We start from the raw sequence: 19869 nt of genomic DNA on the forward strand, positions 1-19869 counted from the left end.
TCATGCCCTTAGGGCTGGCTCGCCTGTAAGCCCACCTCCCCCAACAAGCAGGGCCAACTCTGTTGTGCTGCCCAGGTGAGGGGCAGGGACTGTTCTGAATGCTGCAGCAGGTGGGGGACAGAGGCAGCTCTTACACTTTCATGACCCTAGGGGCAGTTCTCTTGTTTGCCGAAGGTGGCAAGAGGCAAGGGAGGCGGAGGACATCTCTTCCCTGTCCATGCCACTGCATGGCCGACAGGTAGCAGCTCCTCCATGCTCACACCCTTGGAGCTGGCTCACCCACAACTCCTGCAATGAGGGCCAGCTCTACTGTACTTCCTGGGTAAGGTTTGCAGGGTCAGCTCTCCCATGATGCCCATGGTGAGGTGAGCTGTCGAGGTTTGGTCTATTACTGGGTTTTGTAGCTCTAAATTCTATACTAGGAAGGTCTAGGCCTACGAGTGATCTCGTTTATTTTAATTTATTCCTTAAATTTATTTTATATATGTGAGTACACTGTTACAGTAAGATCTCATTACAGATGGTTGCGAGCCACCATGTGGTTGCTGGGATTTGAACTCAGAGCCTCTGGAAGAGCAGTCAGTGCTCTTAACCGCTGACCATCTCTCTAGCAGGCTGACGTCTCATGTTTAAAAGCTTTTATTGTGGGGCTGGGGATTTAGCTCAGTGGTAGAGCGCTTACCTAGGAAGCGCAAGGCCCTGGGTTCGGTCCCCAGCTCCGAAAAAAAGAACCAAAAAAAAAAAAAAAGCTTTTATTGTGCAAACCTTGTTCCTTGATTTAAAACTATTGGTTAAATAAAACTGGGTACAGCAATTACTGGAGGGATTAGAGGTGGGTGGGTTAGGAGTGACCTGGCTGGAGGAGGAGAGACCAGGAGGGAAGAGGAGGAGGAAGCCACCGTAAGGGGAGAGGAGCCATGAGCACATGGCCGGGAGAAACAGCAAGCGTCTGGGGTACACCACTGGGGAGATAGCCAGGCCTGCAGTCAGAAGACTAGATTAGTGGTGACCCTCAGTAATTGTCAAAGCCAAATAAAATAACGATAGTCTGAGTCTCATTTATTTGTAAGCTACTTGGGGAATAAGTTTAAGTTGTTCTACAGTGAGGGGTGGGGCTGGTTCTGCGTCACCTTCTCTTCCATTTCCTCACCACATACTTGTTCATCTTTGTGGCCCCGGGGTCTCTGGGTGTCTAGGGTCATCTCAGAAGTGGTCTCAGGAGTGCTATGCCCAGCCCATGTTGGGTGGCATTGGTCAGGGGCAGTCTTGGGCATGTCTGCCTGACTATGCCCCACAGTCCCTGACTGGTGGTCATCGCCCTCATCACCATTCCGAATGACACTTTGACAAAACACTATCTGGTAGGTTCTTACATGCTTGCCAAGATCCTGATCTCGTGGCATTGGTGACCTTCTTTAGATCAATGTAATTGATGGGATAGGGCACAAACTCTGGAACTCTCGAGGACAGGTTAGAGGAACCTTGGCACCATCTTAGTTCTTTTACCCTATCCCGTACCCTAGATGAGCAGACAGCCCTCCTGCTGCAAGAGCTATGTAGAGAGAGCTTTGGTTTCCTGACAACAGCATGGAGATGCTGAGGTCTGCTAATGACCATGTAAGTGGGCCTAGGGCAGGTCCTCCAGTCCTAGATCATTGTATCCCTGGCCCATAAGTTGATTGCCGCTGGTGCTGGCTACACGATTAGGGGTCCAGTGCAAAGTGAAGATAGAAACTCCTTAAGAAAAATGTCAAGACAACAATGGTGGACTGTCAAGCCACATGTGGGGTCTCTGTGATTATACTGTCTACCTGCTCTGAAGTTGGACTTGACCACAACTTTGTGAGAGCCCTTGAGTTAGACCCACTCAACTATGCCATTCCTACATTGCTAACCGCACCCCCTCCCCGGAAACACTGAGGTAAGAAGAGCCTATTGTTCTGATCTGTGAGGTTTAAGAAGTTACTATGGAGCAACTTCTCACTGTGGTAGTTTGAATAGGAATGACCCCCATAATCTCATGTATGTGAACACTTTGCCCATAGGGAGTGGCACTATTAGAAGATGTGGCTTTGTTGGAGTAGGTGTGGCCTTGTTGGAGGAAGTGTGTCACTGTAAGGGTGGGCTTTGAGGTCTTCAATGCTCAAGCTTTGCCCAGTGGGGAACACAGTCTTATTCTGATGCTTTCAGATTAAAATGTAGACCTCTTGGCTCTGTCACCAGCACCATGTCAGGCTGTAGACTGCCTTGTTTCCCACCATGACAATAATGGTCTGAACCTCTGAAACTGTAATCCAACCCCAATGCAATGTTTTCCTTTGTGAGTTGCTGGGTCATAGTGTTTCTTCACAGCAATGGGAGCTAAGACACTCAACATCCTTGTATGCCTACTTCTGTAAACTATTCATTGACAGCCTTGAATGTGACTGCCAGACCTGGATTGTAGATGGTGGTGACTGTTTTTCATGGTCTGTCAGTGGTTAAAGGGTTAGAGCTATCTTATCAGTCCTAGACATAGATTTTTTTCTCTTCTTCCACTTCAATGCCTTTGCATGTTGTGTTTGCTGTGTGCGGAATGTTCTGTCCCCTAGTGCTTCTTTTAGCTTAAATTCAAGAGGTTTTAGATCATAGCTGCTTCTTCAGCTTGCTGCCTTCCTTTTGCATCAGACTCTCTCAATACCCTGGTTGTCTTTGCAGGACCATAGAAGCTTGCAATTAGTGACTCAGCTGCTCACAACAGGTTGTCTGATTTCTACCTGACTGTCCACTCCTGGAGGTTAGGTATCTACTTGGTTTACACTATATACCTAGTGCTAGAGCACTGCCTGTCACACAGTAGGGGTACAGTGGCCTGACTCAGTGCTGGTGGATTAGGATTAAATGGAATATTTAATCCCAGGCTGAGAGAAACTCCCGTACGGGTTGTCTTAGTACCTTTTCTACAGCTGTGACCAGATACTATGACCAAGGCAACTTATAAAAGAAAATGTTTAGTTTGGGACTTGCTTATAGTCGAGAGGGTGAGTCCATGACCATCATGGCCAGTGGGCATGGCACTGGAGTGGTATCTGAGAGCTTACGTCTGACTCAGAGGTATGAGGCAGAAAGTGTTAGATACTGGACCTGTCTTGGGCATTTGAAACTTCAAAGGTTAGAGTTAGTGATGCACCTTTAACAAAGCCACACCTCCTAATCCTTCCCAAACAGTTCCACTTACCGAGGACCAAACATTAAAAATATATAAGCCAATGGGGGCCATTCTTATGTAAACCACCACATTTTATTTTCTGGCCTTCAGAGGCCATATCAAAATGCAAAGTGCACTCAGTCCAACTTAAAAAGTCCTCATTGTCTTTCACAATCTCAACATTGTCTAAAAGCCCAATGTCTAAAGTCTCTTTTCAAGATAATCTAGTAACTGTAACTTCCTGTAAAATAAAAACAGCAAATTACAATACTTCCAACACACAAGAGCACAGATCATGCAATACTATTCCAAAAGGGATGGATAGAGGCATATTCAGGAAATACTGGATCAAAGCAAGACTGAAACCCATCAGGGCAAGCGCCAAATGCTGTAACTCAATGTCTGATGTCAAACATAGGTCTTTGGATCTCACACTCCTTTCAGTTCTGTTGACTGTAACATAATTCTTTCTCCTGGGCTGGTTCCACCCCTGTATGCATTTTGCTGTGCCATGGTCTAGGTGTTTATAAACACTAGACACTTATTTATCATGATTCTGTGGGATAGTACTCCAAGACCAAGATTCCAGCATGGTTGGGCTTTGGTAAAGCCAGAGTGCCAACTTTTCTTCAAAGCCTTACGTGGTGTAGGAGATCAGATAGCCTGGAGAAGCAAGTTCTCCTATGACTTGTTTGAAGGCACCAATCCCATTCCTGTGCACTCCACCCCTATGACCTCATCTACTCCCAATGACCTCTTGAAATTCTTTCCTACATGAAAAGGACAGGGTTCCAAGAGGGATTTTTGTGGGAGGGGCACACATTTAATGCTCAATAGCAATTTATATATGTTTAATGTAAGGGAGCTAAAGACCTTTCATCTGGCATAATGTTGATGGCCTCTACTGTCAACTGTGTCTCCTTCCTTAGTAACCCTTTATGTTTACCTGGATGCCTATAGATTTGTAGTCAAGGAGATAAAATACAATGTAGCTTCTGGCGAGGACTCACTCTTCTTTCCCTTTTTTCCTTCTTGCTCACTGGAAGGCAGATGTGATGACTAGGACTTGTGCAGCCACCTTGGGCCACCAGATGGAAGCTGTTTATTATGACCAAATATAGATAGGAATGAATCTAGATTAGAGACAGACAAGCTTCTGAATTATTTGTTCTATCCAAGGAAAGACCTTGGTAAGGTTAAGTTCCATGGATAAACCTCATTAGCAAAGTAAGAGTAATATATAACCTACCTTAACCAAATTGCGAGTTTAGTCTCAGTGTCCCATGCTCCTGAGCTCAGAAATGCTTTTGACAGGAGTCCCCACCTTAGACACCTTAGCTCAGTTACAGCTGCAACAGTGAGGCGATCATAAATCGAACTTGAGTGACACTGCAGAAGCTTCAGATCCCCTTCAGGACTTATGGCTTCAGGGGACCAGACTGCCTGGTAGATGCACCTTGCTCTTTGAGATCCCAGACAATGCAAGCTTTGCTTTGAGATATGGTTTCTAGGTACCTATCTGCTCTCTCTTAGTTAAATTGTAGGACAACGTGTGTATCCAAAGATCCCCTTTAACAATGAACATTGTGCTGGCTAGAATGTTGCTCTTCTGAATAGGACAAAAGGGCAAGGCATTTCTAACTGGCATACTCCTCTAGTGTTGCAAAGCTGAGTTATAGTATAAAATATTATTTTTCTTCCACTGAAATATCCTCTTAAAATGAGAAGTCGCAGAGGCAGAGAGTATGACTAAAACTGGGCAGACCAGTTGCTGGGCTAGCTAGATTTATTCTGGGGCATAAACCTGACCTCCAGGGAAAGACAACTTGTCGATTTTGCTTTTTGTTTCCCTTTGGATCACAAAATGGAGCCTGGCTGATAGAGAAACGCTATTTAGGACTAGGGGTTCTTTGGGGTTTCTGAGTTTCTTGGCTTTTGGAGGAGCTGGGAGAAGAAAATGTATCCCAAGAATGGCGACCACAGTCATGACAGGCACGGCGCGCCAACCAGCAGGAAAGAAAATACTCACTGAGCAAAGTAACTGGAAAGCAGTTGCTTGTATTTTAAATTAAGCTACATGGTTGAAGGCCAACACGATGTCGACTTTTGGAGCAGTGACTATTTGGAAATGAGTTTTCTGGCTGGAAAGTAGCATTTGGGATTGAGGATGGAAAGCACTACTACAATGCTTGCCCCTGGGGGCTTCGTACTGCCAGATACCAGGGGCCATCTGAGCATGTCTGCTGACTCCAACAGCTTTCTCAATAATTCCAACCCCAGAAGGCAGTGGATCAGCTCCACAGCTGCATGTGGCCGGGTGGCCGTCAGGAGAAACCGGCAGCCTGCTGCGCCCCCTGTGGGTAAACATTGAAGGTGCATGGGAACTGCCTAAGCGCCACATGCACACTCAGGGCTTGGACAAGGGTCATAGGTTTAGCTGGTTAAATCTCCAGTATTCCTTGTCACAAGGGATGTCCCAGGAAGGCCGGACCTTTGCTGCGTACGCCCTTTCCCCTTGATGCTTGGTGAAGATGAATCTCCAGAAAAATTCCCAGTGACACAAAGGCAGGAGATTCTTGCGACTCCAAAACCCTAGTCTAGGAAATTGGCTCGGCCATCTTCTAACCATGTGAGGCTACCAGACAAGTCAGTCTCATGCATTGCCTGTTAACCTGCCTGTAAAGTAGAAATATTCACTCCGTGAGCACACAGTATTCTGAAATACTGGCCTATTTTCTTCTTATACCATTATAAGGGCTTTACTCAGTTTAATCTCCCTTAGTCCTGACAATAACACACACGTGACATGGTGCCATTTTAACTCCCATTTTACAGAGTGGGGAAAACAGACCCGAGTGAGTCTTGTTCAGGGTTTTACCACTAGATGGCAGACCTGAAATCTCACCCCTAGAACGGTGGCGGTGGGTTCTTGCTCTAAAATCTGATCAAGCCACTGAGTCCAGGTGGGAGGGAAATGACACTTCTTTTAGAAATGTTCTTCATTTTTGTTTGGAGAAGCCTTCATTCTTGCCCGGCATTTCCGTCTGAGACCGATGGGGGAGGTGCAAAGCCCTTTGAGCAGAGAGTGGTGCATTCTGGTTTGTTGTTCTGAAAGCCCTGCTGGCTGTAGGGTGAAGGCTGTGTGCAGCCAGATGAGGGCTGCGTGCCAGCCCCTTGGGAAGCTTGCTTTTATAATCGAGAAGAGAAGCTGGAAGGGAGCAGCTAATCTTTGTCAGGACCTCTCAGAGAAGTCAGGGGGCTGTGAAACCTGGGCTTTATTTCAATCTGGTTAGAGAAATAAATCTCTTTCCAGGAAGGGAAGGGGTCCGGACCGGTGGAAACCACGCACCATGAGTCGTGTTCCACATTTGGAGATAATCACGAGTCTCTTGCGGGGAAGGCAGAAGACACCTTGTTGGGTTGAGGTGTGCATGCGATGTGATGTAGCAGTGACCATTTTCAGGCTGGCCCCTGGGACCACTATGGGTAAGAGCTCTAGCACCTGACAGGTCTGCTTAGAGCTGAGCTATGCAATCCAGGTTGGGATCCCAGGAAATAGCGCTCCTTCCTTGGAGGGCTCTAGGATTTCTGCACTCATAGAACACTCCTCTATTCATAACTTTCCTCCTCTCTATACGGGACCAGGGTTCCTTGGACTCCCCTTCCCTAAACCCCAGAGTTGCAGAGAAGCTGCTCCTTTGGTCTTCCAGTTCAGACTAGTTAGACAGGATGCTCTGGTTTTGTCACATGGACTACAGGGCCACAGGTGTAGTTTACTGGACCCTCAGGGGCTTCATTTTGCCTCCCTCCGGCAGCAGCTGTGGTCACCTGTAAGGAGTTGGTTTTTTTTTTTTTTTTTTTTTTAAAGAAATGAACACCCCAACTCCTCTTTCGGGAGGTCACAGCTCACACTGTGGGCTTCCCAGGTTGCTCTTGGTGTTGTGGTCCCCGGGAAACATTTCTCACTGGCTTTGGGTCATTTGGAAAACGGAGCTGTTTTCCCTGCCTGCTCCACGGAACTGTTGCGGTGACAACTCAAGCCTAAGAACTAAAATACGATAAATGTGTAAGGCTTCTTTACTATCCAGGTGACCTTTCAGGAGGGACTGAGGCTGCTGGTGCGCTCCGAGGTTCCCAGTGAGGACTTGCTAAGAAAAAGTTACTCTTTATCCCAGGCTCTGCTGGAGCCCACTCTGCCGGGGAAGCCAGTGTAGCGCCTAGGTGGGGGGGGGGGGGGGGCTGATCACGAACCGCCCCTCTCGTCTCTCTCCCATTGGCTTCCACCTGCCAGAGGGTCGGCTGCTACAGGCTTCTCGACCCGTCAGTCAGCCCCACCGGGCCCCGCCCCTCCCCTCCCCGGGGTTTATAACGGGAATTCCCATGGCCCAGGCTCCGGCATCCAACCTGCTGTCGCCCGGGCCAGACCGAGCGCAGCAGGCGCCACGCGCAGAGCACACGCTCGCGCTCCAGCTCCCGGCCTCCGCCGTTCATGACCGTGACCCCCGGACGCAGGCTCCGCCAGCCCCTGCTGCAGGCTCTTCCGCCACTCCCAGCCGCCGCAAGGGTCCCCCCCCACCACCACCAAGTGCTTTGAAGCTAGCCTGAGACCCCCCTGCCCGCTGCCCGCTAGTGGCTGCTCGGCTCGGCTGGCACCATGCTGCCCGCGCGCGTCCGTCTGCTCACGCCCCACTTGCTGCTCCTGTTGGTGCAGTTGTCCCCGGCCGGCGGCCACCGCACCACCGGCCCCAGGGTAAGTGCGTCTCCCGGCTGCGCGCGCCCACCTGCGCTTAGCCACTCATCTACAGGAGGGGGAAGGGAGGTGTCAGACCTTGTCCTCCGCTCTGCTGTCTAGTGCCTTGCAGGCCTCCTGGAGAAGTTGCTGAAATAAAATTTCATCGCTCCCCTCCTTCTTCCCCGCCTTTTCTTGTAACACTGACTCCCACGCGACCTGTCACCGGTGGGTTTTCTTGCCCGAACTTCTCCTGAGCCTGTTTTCTCCTAGACACCCCTCCTCCCTCCCAGAGGCGCCTCCTAGGTCGGTGGGAGCTCGGCCTTGGCTGGAGCAGAGCTTCCCAATGTTGTCGCTGCACCAGTCCCTCGCGCTGGCTTTCTTGGCAGGCTGTGGTGTGTGTGTGTGTGTGTGTGTGTGTGTGTGTGTGTGTGTGTGTGTGTGTGTAGAGGGGGCGGGGGGGCACTCTGCCTAGAGAGTTTTAGGTTACCCGCGAGCCACACAAGGACCTTGTGTTGTTGTTGTTTTAAAAAGCAATCGCTGCTCGTAAAACCCACAGCAGATAATTTTAATGCCCCTTCCTGCTGGTCTGGCCCTGGAGGAGTGGCAGGGGTGGGGAGCTGAGGAGACGTTCAGAAGAGCTTCTCCCCTGGGTGGATCGGTTGAACCTTGATCTGATTGGAGTTTCTGAACCACACGAAATGTGCCAATTCTGTGCACAGGACGAGTTGTCCAGGGCATTGTAAAACGGGATCCAGCGGCAGTCTGTTCATTTCTGGTCTAGATTATTGTTCTCCCTGCCCCCTCCTATTGGTCTAATAAAGAATTTCACTGCCTTAAAAACGTATTTGTTAAACCACCTAGTGGTTCCTTTGGCAAAACATAAGGGAGGCAATCTCTGGGCAAGGATCAGGGTCAATAAGATCAGAAGTTGGATCTCTGGGTAGCCTGCCTGCTCCCAACCGGAGAGAAAGAGCCTCTCTGGGAAAAATAGCTAGGATTTGACTTCTGAGCAAACGAAGTTGGCTTCTCAACCAAAATTGTGCTTTCTTTCCTGGATATCCTCTGGATATCCCCATTTCCAGGATGGCTAGCCCCATTCCCACCTGTTCCCATAGCAGCTTCTTTATTCCTGGCTTTTGCTGCACCGGAATCATCTTTATAGCTGCAGTGAATGGAGGAAAAGCTTTGCAAAACCTGCCTTAACTTAATGACTACCCCGATACCGCTGATTACATCCGAGCCCACCTATCACTGGGAGATCAGATGTACAGCCACTTAGGAAAGAAAAGTGTTTGTCCCCGTGTTGGGCCGGCCCTTGCTTTTATGGCCAGATGTGCAACAGCAGCAGTTAAAGGGCGGCAGATTAGATCCAGGGTGTGTCATAAATCCTCGACAGCATTCCCAAAACTGGGGCAAGTCAGGGCTCCACGAGCGACTTTTATGGATGTAGATGAGGATGCCTTTTAAATGAAGCTGATGGTTTGAGATGAGGACTCGAAGCTCTTAAATTCTGAGGTCAGGCAAGAGAGAGCCACGGTGTTCCCTCCAATAATTAGGAACAGTCAGGACAAAGATGCAGACCAGAGCACCCCGACTGCAATCTGGATGCCCGCCCACAGGAGGGTCGAAAGGAGAGAGGCCCTCCAACAAATGGTGGGGGCCTTGCTTGCTGCCGGGCGTGTCTAACATCTCAAGCCATATGGCTTTTCTGCCTTACCTCCTGGAACTGGAGAAAGCAGCTTTTAGGAGAAAACTCGGACTTTAGGGGAAACAAACTCTGACTGAGTTTCCTGACAACTTCTTCAGTTTATTAATTTGACAAAAAGTGATGGAAGATAAGCAGGACCTGTAGAAAGGTTTGCTTATGTCCCACCTTGCTCTCCGTCTCACTCCACACACACACACACACACACACACACACACACACACACACATACATACACACACACACAAATGCACTAAAGAAACACTGCTCTTTTAAGAAAGATTTGTTATTTTTGGTTATGTGTGTATATGTATATCTGTAGATGAATGTGGGGATGTGAATGTAGGTCCCCTCAGAGGCTAGAGGCGTCAGATCCTCTGGAATTGGGGGTTGCAAGTTGCCCCATATGGGTTCACAGAAGGGAACTTGGGTCCTGTGAGAGGGCATCAAGTGCTTGTGATTACCGAGCCATCTTTCCAGTCAGAAAGCAGCTCTCTCAAGCATGTGGCTATCTGGCTGCATTTACTTAGGAGCATTTGGGCTTGACCTTTTGTACACTCTCGTATGAACAAGAAAGGTAGTCTTTTACACCTATTTTGGAGGTGGGGAAGTGAAACATGGGGCTTACTGTCTTGTTTGAATCCCACATAACACACACACACACACACACACACACACACACACGGCTCTGGGAGGTTTGCATGGGTTATATTGTGTGCTCCCAGTTAAAGAGAAAGACGACACTCCATGAGAGAATTCTAAGCCCCAGTGCACCAGGCGAGGTGGCAGGGGAGTCTTTTGTATCCATGTTGATAAAGAGTTATGCCTGGATTTCCACCCCGTCTCAAAAGATACCAGCTTTCTTCTGTGGCTTCTTGGTGGCCCCAGAAATGTGGCTCTGGTCAAGAGAGTCATAGGAAGAACAGAAACATCTGGCTTGTTGCAGAATTCCCTTTGGGCACCCGAGGTCTCCTCTCTTAATCTTTTGAGTGACAGAAGCTTAAGGACTGCCATCTTCCCAGCTGGCTCTTGAGGAAACCGAGAACATGCCCTTTCGCTCTAACTGTCTGACTCACTAATTGAGCTCCCCTGGGGCCTGGACCCCAATCCTTGCCCCCTTTCTGCTTCCTGCCTCCCTTCATAAAGTTTCTGACATTTGTTTGACTCTGGAAACCACCAGCTATCAAGTATCAGATTGGAGGCCGCTCTGTAGGAAGCACCTGATGCTCTGAGGTCGAGGCAGCCACTTAGCTATCTGCAAAGCTGGTCAGCGTTCTTCAAAGGCTGTAGCAGGCGGCCATTTCTTTCACCCTGCAAAATTGGCTGAAAAGTGTTTCAGGGGAGAAAGGGAAAGAGGGAGAGGCTGTCTTGGGCTGACGAGATCTGAGGGATGCTCAGACCAAGTGAACGGTCTTTGTTTAATCTTCTATTTCCCCTTGAGGGTAGGGATGGGATGAGGGCCAAGACTGAACCCGTCTCATCCATCCGTGTATCCCCAGAGCTCAGCCTAGGTCCAGGCACCTGGTAGAGATTTACTCTGTCAGTGTTTGTGGGATGAAAACTAGAAGGAGTGCAGATAACGAATGTTTATTGATGATCTCTGAGCAACACTGGTGTTTGAGTAAGACCAGAAGCTGGGAAATGTGAGAAAGACTGCACAGTGGTGGTGCACACCTTTAATCCCAGCACTTCAGAGGCAGGTAGGTGGATCTCTGTGAGTCTGAGGCCAGACTGGTCTGCAAGTGAATTCAGAGACAGTCAGGAGCACACAGAGAAACCTGTCTTGAAAAACAAAACGAAACAAAACAAAACAAAAAACCAAAACAAAACAAACTAAACGTGAGAAATAGGAGAATATGGGGAAGCCAAGGGCGTGAGTCAGAAACTGAGTTCATAACTATTTTAAATATATTCCTTGCTCCTCACCCTTTATCAAGGTCTCACTATGTAATAATCCTGGATGCCCTGGAACTTGCAATATAGAACAGGATGGCCTTGAACTCACAGGATCTGCCTACCTCTGCCTCCAGAGCGCTGAGATTAAAGGCATGCGCCATGGTGCCTGGCAATTTCTCTTTGTTCTTTCTCTTTTTACATCAATCCCAGCTCCGACATCACTCTCCTGGCAGTTGTTAACTTTTGAGTCTTTCTGCAGTGAGCGTCTCCTTCTGCCACTGTCATCCCTTGGACACTTCATGCCTGATCCCATCCTAGAAATGAGGAAACTTGCAAGCTCCTTGAAGCAGAATAAGAATCCGATTCAACCCGTGTGCTGGTCAGACTGTAAAACATTCGGCTAGCAGGTACAGATATGCATTTGGCCGTATGGTGATGTCTGGTCTGGACCCCCACACCCCATTGTCATTTGAAGTGACTGGCTCACAGGCTGGGCTTTCTGCTTTCAGGCTTTTGTTCTTTGCACCTGCAGGGATTGTGAGAGGGCTGAGTGGGGTCAGAAGAGGCTGTGTGAGCATCTTAGATGGGGCGATTGGCTCTGCCTCTACCCTAAGCCTCCGCTTTCTAAAAAGTAAAACAGTGTCTGGGCTGTTGCCTCCCATCAGACTGTCCTACCTCGGTGTCTGGACTAGGGTCTTTGCTTTACTTAGACGATCTTCCTGTTGTCCAACCCTTCTTCTTCCCCCACACAGGAAAGTTCACCTGAGATGCTGCTCAAGAGTTAAGATGAGAACTTGATTTAAACATTTTGGTAGAGCTGGTATGTGACACTTAAAGAAACCAAATGGATGGGGTTAGGGGAAGGAACCCACCTCTAAGAAGTGCTAGGCACCATGGCCAATTTGCGATCTTGTCTCTGAGGTCGAGGAGTTACATTTGGTGCAGCCTAGCAATTCTATTCCTAGGTGCATGTGCCTTGGGGGAAGCTCAAGCTGGGGAGGATGCAACTGTGTGCCACGGCGCTGTTTTTCCCACAAGGCTGGAAGGAGCCCAGCCGCCCATTAGTGGGAGGACAGACGAACAAACTGGGAGGAATTCACACCATGAAAACGTCTTCCCTATGCCAAATGTAGGAGCAGTGTAGGATGCTGGGAGATGGTAAAGTGCTTGCTATGCAAATATGAGGAGTTGAGTTCAAGTCCCCAGAACTCACTTTAAGACAGGTTTGGCACTCTATATATGGAATCCCAGTATTTCTGTGAGGAGATGGGAGATAGTTGCGGGAGAGTCCCTGAGGTTCTTGAGCCAGCTACTGAGGCATTTGTAGTGGTGAAACAACAAAGAGACCCTGTCCCTCCCAAAACGAGGTGGAAGATGAGGACTGATAATTGAAGTTGACCTCTGACCTGAACACGTGCAGCTGCTCTCACACTCATGGACACACATGTAGGGGATTTGGTCTAACGCTTGCATTATGTGAATCGAGTCCCCTAAATTGCATGAGGATCCGCATGTGAGAATCTGAATGTTAGATGCTTTGGGTCCCTGCTCCCAGTTGGTTCTGATGGATAAATAAAGTTGCCGGCAGCCAATGGCTGGGCAGGGAGACAGAGGCGGGATTTGAGGATTCATGGGCCAGGGGACCAAGAGAGAAAGGAGGATGGAGAACTCACATGCCAGGAAGGTGAAAGACCAGGCCTGAGAAGTGTAGGACAGAGAGACGGCCAACACATAAGAGTCAGGGGTCATGGCCCAGGAGGACTGCAGGCTGGGTCTGGGGGTGGCCAGGATGGAATATAGGTTTTAGTAAGTAATAAATCAGGAATATCTGAGGGGAGAGTGTGCTACCTGCATGGAGGTTTGGGGTGGCCTAGTCATTGAGCCATTTCAGGCATATTAAATATGAGGCTGTACGTGTGTGTGTGTGTGTGTGTGTGTGTGTGTGTGTGTACGCGCGCGCATGCGTGTGTCTCTCAGGAACTCAGAATATTGGGGTGGGCAGCTGGCGGGGCGATTTGAGCAGGATTGGTCACCTACCACAACACACACATGCACACATTTATACACGCCACCCACATACACACGAACGCATTGGACACGTCCATATACACAAGGATGAAAGTTGCCGATACTCGGCAAAGCAATATTAAAGAAAAGAAACACACCAAAGGAGGCGGTATGACATCTTTGATCTGCATCTACAATAAAGCTAGCTAAAACAGAAAATCAAAGTAACATGGATGCTGGCTTGAAATGAAGTCTTAGGGTGGAAGGGTTTGTTAGACTGGGGAAACCATATGCTCGGCACGTTTAGCGAGAAGAGAGGGTGGCTCCAAGCCCTTTGTCCATTATTAAAGCTGATTAAGTGAAAAGCAAAATGAACCCTGCACAAATCAAAGTATGGCATAAACTAAGAAGTATGATGAGTTCAGTTCTTTGCACCTGAGGTCAAATATGAATTCCCAGGGCCAGGGACTCCTTTCTTCCTTCTGTTTCTCTCTCTTCTTGCAGATGTGTCCCTGTCTAATATATCCCACTAGGAAATGAATATTATCGTTGATTCAGTTCTTGGCTGAAAAGGTCTAGGTCTAAGCACAAATATGGATCTCAGTTGGCCTAGCCAAGCACAATTTTTGGATAGCTAAAAGAATTTCTTTAAAGTTTAACTCTTTTTTAGTAATGTGTAAATTTATAGAAGATGTCATGGTGCTTCGTTTGGTATGGAGGTTAGGACAGATCCCAACCAGCCGAGTGTGGCTGTCTCCTAACTGGTATGGCTCCTGAGCTGCCTTTCTGTGCAGTGGAAGCTGGAGGGCTGTTTCTTTTTAGACTGGGGCCTTGGGTCCCACCTCCTCCCTTCTCTCCACCGGGGCTCGGGTGTGTGTATAGCCCCGCATAGAGCAGGTACAGGGTGGCCTTTCTCTCCAGACCACATAGGGATTTATTGTTCAGGCAGCCAAGTTCTGGTACGGCTGCCAGTGGTGAGGCCTGTCAGTGTGGAAGGGCCCCTCCTTCTGTGTTTGTCACTGAGCTGTTTGGAAGAGGACAAGGGTTGAGTTGCTGAGGAGAAATCGATCGGAGCTGCTGTGAAGCCTGCCAAACAGGGTTAGCATTGTGCACGGTACGTGCTCTGCACAGCTGTGAGTCACCAGGGGGATGAGAGAATTGGGTCTCCAGGAGCGCTTCCAGCCATTCCCACGAAGACCCACAGGTCATTCTAGCAACGAATTGGTTTTTCCTTTGCTCTGACATCATTCCAAACTCAATTGCTAGATCACAAAATAATCTTCCCTGTGGCCACTGCCTTTGCTTATTAGAGGCCTGGGGCTCTGTGGAGTTTTCAATATTCCTTTGGTTGTTTTCTGCTTTCCTTTAGCAGGGCCAAGTGTGGGGAAGGCAGCTCTGGCCTCTGTGGAGATTTCCCCAGTTAACCAGGCTATGTCAGGTGATTCAAAACCAGACAGATACTTCATGCCTCTGAGCAACCTTGCTCTCCTATAAATAACCACTCTACATGTGAAAGGTGTAGAAGGCAGGGATTCGTCGTGGTGGTGTGGTGGTGGTAATTGTTGTTGTTGTTGGTGGTGGTGGTGATGAAGTGCATGCCTTTAACTCCAACGCTCAAATGGCAGAGACAGGCAGATCTCTAAGTTTGAGGACAGCCTGGTCTACAGAGTGAGTTTCAGGACAGCCAGGTCTACACAGAAACCCTGTTTGGGAGTGGGGTGGGAGAAGAAGAGAAAAGAAAACCAAATCAAACCGAACAACCAAATAAAAGATTCTACAAGGTTGTTCTTTCCTAAGGTACTGGCAGTGAGAAACCTAGGGTTTGTGTGTGTGTGTATGTGTGTGTGTGTGTGTGTGTGTGTGTGTGTGTGTGTGTATGTGTGTGTGTGTGTGTGTATACACTTGTGCATGTGAAAGTGGGGGCCAGAAGACAACATCGGGTTCGTCTTTGTGTTTGAGACAGGGTTTCTCACCAGTCTGGAACTTGCCAAGTGGATTTGGCTGGTGGCCAAGGAGCCCCAGGGATCCCCGTCTCTGCCTCCCGGTTGCTGGGGTTACAGGTCATCACCACACAAACTTTATTTCACAAAGTGGATTCTGAGAATGGAATCCAGAGCCTGGCTTGCTCAGGAATTGAACAGCCTGCCCCCGGTAGAATGGATACTTTTGGACTAGACAAGCATCTCTCCAGGACAGAGCCTAGGGTTCAAAAGAATTGCTGGGGTTAGTTATTATGTATCCATTCTTGAATCCCTAGAGCAGGGGCAGAGGCAGGGGCAATGAAAGTAGGAGGTGCTGAGCTTTCGGAGAAGACAGAACCACCCACCAGCTCAAAAGCAGTGACAGATCCTGCCCAATGGAACGTTCTGCAGGGGTCTGATTAACCACATCTACAGTATTTACTACACACTTGAAATGTGGTCAACACACTGGAGGGACCAAATGGCTTTTGATTAACATGTAATAATTACACACGGTGAATTTCATTGTAACATTTGCAGACAGGTTTATAATGCATCTCCATCATATTTATACCACCATACCCTTCTCTTGCCCCGCCCCCACTCCTGCTGACATCATTCCTCTTCCCCACCTTCCATAGCCACGCCCTCCCCTTCCCTTCCCTTCTCCCTCCACCCATTGAGTTTAGTTCAGTTACTGGCTTACAGGGGTTGCTTACTGGAGCATAGGTGATGGCTGTTCACAGGAGTCTGGACACTTTACCAATGGCTACACCTGGAAGCAAATGTCTCATCCGCATTCAGTACCCATTACGAGCTTTAGTATTTATATCCCCAGGAAAGTGTAGGACTTTGCTAACCTTCCCCGGTTCCATGTTAGAATGTTGCTGGGCCCGCTCTTGTGTGCGTAATAGCAACTGCTGGCTCAGAGAGTACAGTGACACCAGATCCACTGTACTGGACCCCATCCTCTGACTCCCACGTCCCTCATGCCCCCCTTTCCTCAGTGTTTCATGAGCACTGGAGGGGGTGTTTGTTTTTGAGGCAGTGTCTCTGGTAGCCCAGGCTTCTCATGAATGCCCTTTGTATCTAAGGCTAGCATTGAGCTCCCAAGTGCTGGGATTGCAGGCATGTACAACTATGCTTGGTTCAAGAATCCATTTCCTTCTCAGCTTCTGGAAGCTACTCACATTCTTCAGTTCATGGCTCCATCTTCAAAAGTCATCAGTGATGGTCAAGTTCTTCTTAATGGGCCATCTCACTGATCTGCTGCCTCCTGCTGTTTAAGGAAGGACCTCGTGATAGTATTAGGTCCCCTTGCATGATGCAGACTAATTTCAGGGCCACCCAATTATATTAGAATATGGGCATCTTGGATGGGGCTTTGTACTGCCTGGTTTTGTGTCAACTTGGTACAGGCTGGAGATATCACAGAGAAAGGAGCCTCCCTTGAGGAAATGCCTTCATGAGACCCAGCTGTAAGGCATTTTCTCAATGATCAAGAGGGGAGGGACCAGCCCATTGTGGGTGATGGCATCCATGGACTGGCAGTCCTAGGTTCTATAAGAGAGCAAGCTGAGCAAGCCAGGGGAAGCAATCCAGTAAGCAGCATCCCCTCCATGGCCTCTGTATCAGCTCCTGCCTCCAAGTTCCTGTCCTGTGTGAGATCCAGTCCTGACTTCCTTTGGTGATGGACAGCAATGTGGAAGTGTAAGCTGAATAAACCCTTTCCTCCCCAACTTGCTTCTTGGTCATGATGTTTCGTGCAGGAATAGAGACCCTGACTAAGACGGGTTTGCTGTGCCTGCTACACTCATTAAGGGTCTAGTACGACTCTTGCCTGTGGAAAGCACACAGTAAATGAGGTTGTTATTGTGGCCTGTGTCTGCAGTCTCTTTTCAAGTGGGAGTCCCCTATGGTAAAGTTGCTTAATTTTTTTTATGGACTCTGCTGTGCCCAAGAGCAGGTGCTTAGTGAATGTTTGTTAAATGATGGAATTTTCAATAAATGTAGATGGTTTCTTTTTTTTATAAAGATATATTGGACAATAAAAAAAAGTAAAACTCAAACAGAATATACGACTCTCTTTGAGCAAAAAGAAGAAAGTCGGCCCATGTAAGAGGAGTTGGTGGGCTGCATTTTGCTGGAAGTGTTGTTATCATGGGAATGTTCAGTATATGGCATGCATTTTAGCCACCATTAAACCGGTTTTATGCACAATAACATCTTTCAATCCTACAGTAAAAGAATACAAATTAAAGCAGGCACGGGCGTGAGACCCCAGGGCTACTTCTCTGGAGCCTCCTCTAAATGCTGCAGAGTCTGAATTTGTTTTCTCAGAAGGCTATCCTCAGGGGAGGCCAAACCTGTGGTCTCTCTTCCCGCCACAGCTGCTGGCCACCTCCCTCCTGCCTGACACAGGCCCCCTGAGCTCATGACAGGTGCAGCAGCAGCTTCTGTGTCTCTCCTATACCAGGCAAGGCTGGTTCCCGGCTAACCTGAAGATCCAGTCTACATCACTGTTGGCCATGTCAGTCAGGCCTGCTTTCTAAGGGGAGGACCCACCAGCACCAGGCCTCCTGCTCATTTTGGGTAGGCTTTGAACCCACTCTGCCTTAAAGAAGCATTTTCAATTAACCTCAGCAGGACATAACTATAAAAATTATTTATTGCCACTGGTGGGAATATAAATTAGTACAATCACTTTGTAGAATTACAGCTGAAGTTGCACACACTTCTCAACCTTTCAGTTCTTCCCTGCTACATGTCCTAGGAAAATGCCCTTAAATTGTATGAAGAGGCATGTTCAAGGATGTTCATAATATGTTATTATAATATCGTAATATTAATAATAATGCTATTATTATTAATTTTATAGTAGCGTTTGGTGATGGCATAACATTGGAAAGTAGCTAGATGACTATCAGGAAAAGATTAGAAAAATAATTTATGGTATATCCAAATAATGGACTATTGCATAGCACCAAACATGACTATTTAATGATTAAATTAATTAACTTCATTATTAAAAAAGGGAGTGAACAAAGGAACATCGAAGAAGAATACATAGTCCAGGCTACTAGTTATATGAAGGTTGTTAAGGTTGAAGGTATGCGAAAAGCCACACATTGTTTAGGGGTATACACAGGTGTGAAAATGTATGAGAAAATTAAGGATGATTATAACACGAAGGCTATTTTAATTGACTCTCCAGGGTGAGAGGGCAAGGCAGGAGAGGGATACATTACAGGGACATAGACTTGCAAGGAGTTGGCAGAGTTTTTCGTTTGTTTGTAATTGGGTGAACAGCACATGGGTTTTAAAGTTCCCTTTGCACATGTCCAATAATCCAAAAGAGAGTTCATAAAAGATTACAATGCATTAGATCAATCACAAGAAAGTTTGTTTCGATCCTTAAAAAAAAATAACTTAGAAATATTGTTTGTCTGTGCATGTGCGTGTACATGGGCATATGCATGTGCAGGTGTGTGTGGAGTGCATGCCTGTGTGTGTGTGTGCATGGGTGTGTGCCATAGTACATATGTGGAAGTCAGAAACCAGCCTTGGATGCTGGTTTTGCCTTTTCTCCTGGAGACAGGGTCTCTTATAGATCACCACCATGTACATCTTATCTCGCTGTAGGAGTACAGGGGTTCCAGATTCAGCAACTCTACTTTGGCCTTTTATATGGGTCCAGGGAAATCCAAACTCAGGTCCTCATACATACATGGCAAGCAAGCCATTTCCCCATCTCTACAATACGGTCAAGAACAAATGAAAGGGCCGCTGCTAAGTGGCGGGGAGCATGCCTCTCGTCTTTCCAGAAGGAATGTACATCTAGATGTAAAACCCTTTCCTATTCCATCTGCTGGCCCCCTCTCTCCTGCCTGCCTGAGACCCCAAGACCACAGGTCTTCCCTGTAGCTCTGGGCAGGTGCCTTACCGAGTTGGTGTCTCTCCCTGATTGCTCCAGGCATTTACTCTTCTGTTGACTTGCTCTGTCTGGATGATTATGAAGGAGTCAGTGTTTTAGTTAGTTTAGGAAGTTCCAAGTTAGCAAGTAAGAATTCAAGATGTCCAGTGAAATTTAAATTTTAGAAAAAAAAAACCCAACAGATAACATTTTAATGCAAGTCTTCTATTGCTGTAAAGAGACATCATGGCCATGGAAACTCCTATAAAAGAAAGCATTTAATTGGAGGATGGCTTAAAGCTTCAAAGATTTAGTTCATTATCATCATGGCAGGAAGCATGGCAGCAAGCAGGCAGGCAGGGTACTGGAGAAGTACCTATCCTGATGCTCATGGAGAGATGGGAGTAGGGGGCTGGCCTGGCATGGACTTTTGAAACCTCAAAGCTCGTCTCCAGTGACACACTTCCT

General features: G+C 47.8%; 1 protein-coding gene across 5 annotated transcripts in view; it reads left to right on the forward strand.

Moving 5' to 3' along the window:
* Nucleotides 1–7567: 7567 nt before the first annotated feature.
* Smoc1 (SPARC related modular calcium binding 1) overlaps nt 7568–19869 on the forward strand; it is a 161365-nt gene continuing 149063 nt past the window's right edge. For 2 of the 5 annotated variants that reach the window (XM_006240284.5, XM_006240285.5), the window contains exon 1: nt 7569–7937. In XM_006240284.5, coding sequence (XP_006240346.1) covers nt 7842–7937 — 96 coding nt within the window. In that variant the 5' untranslated portion in view covers nt 7569–7841. Of the gene's footprint in view, nt 7938–19869 lie in introns of all 5 variants that reach the window. The other 3 variants (NM_001002835.2, NM_001412316.1, XM_063261932.1) reach the window with 2 other exon arrangements.

Source organism: Rattus norvegicus, chromosome 6 (genome assembly GCF_036323735.1).
Source record: "Rattus norvegicus strain BN/NHsdMcwi chromosome 6, GRCr8, whole genome shotgun sequence".
Classification (NCBI taxonomy): domain Eukaryota; kingdom Metazoa; phylum Chordata; class Mammalia; order Rodentia; family Muridae; genus Rattus; species Rattus norvegicus.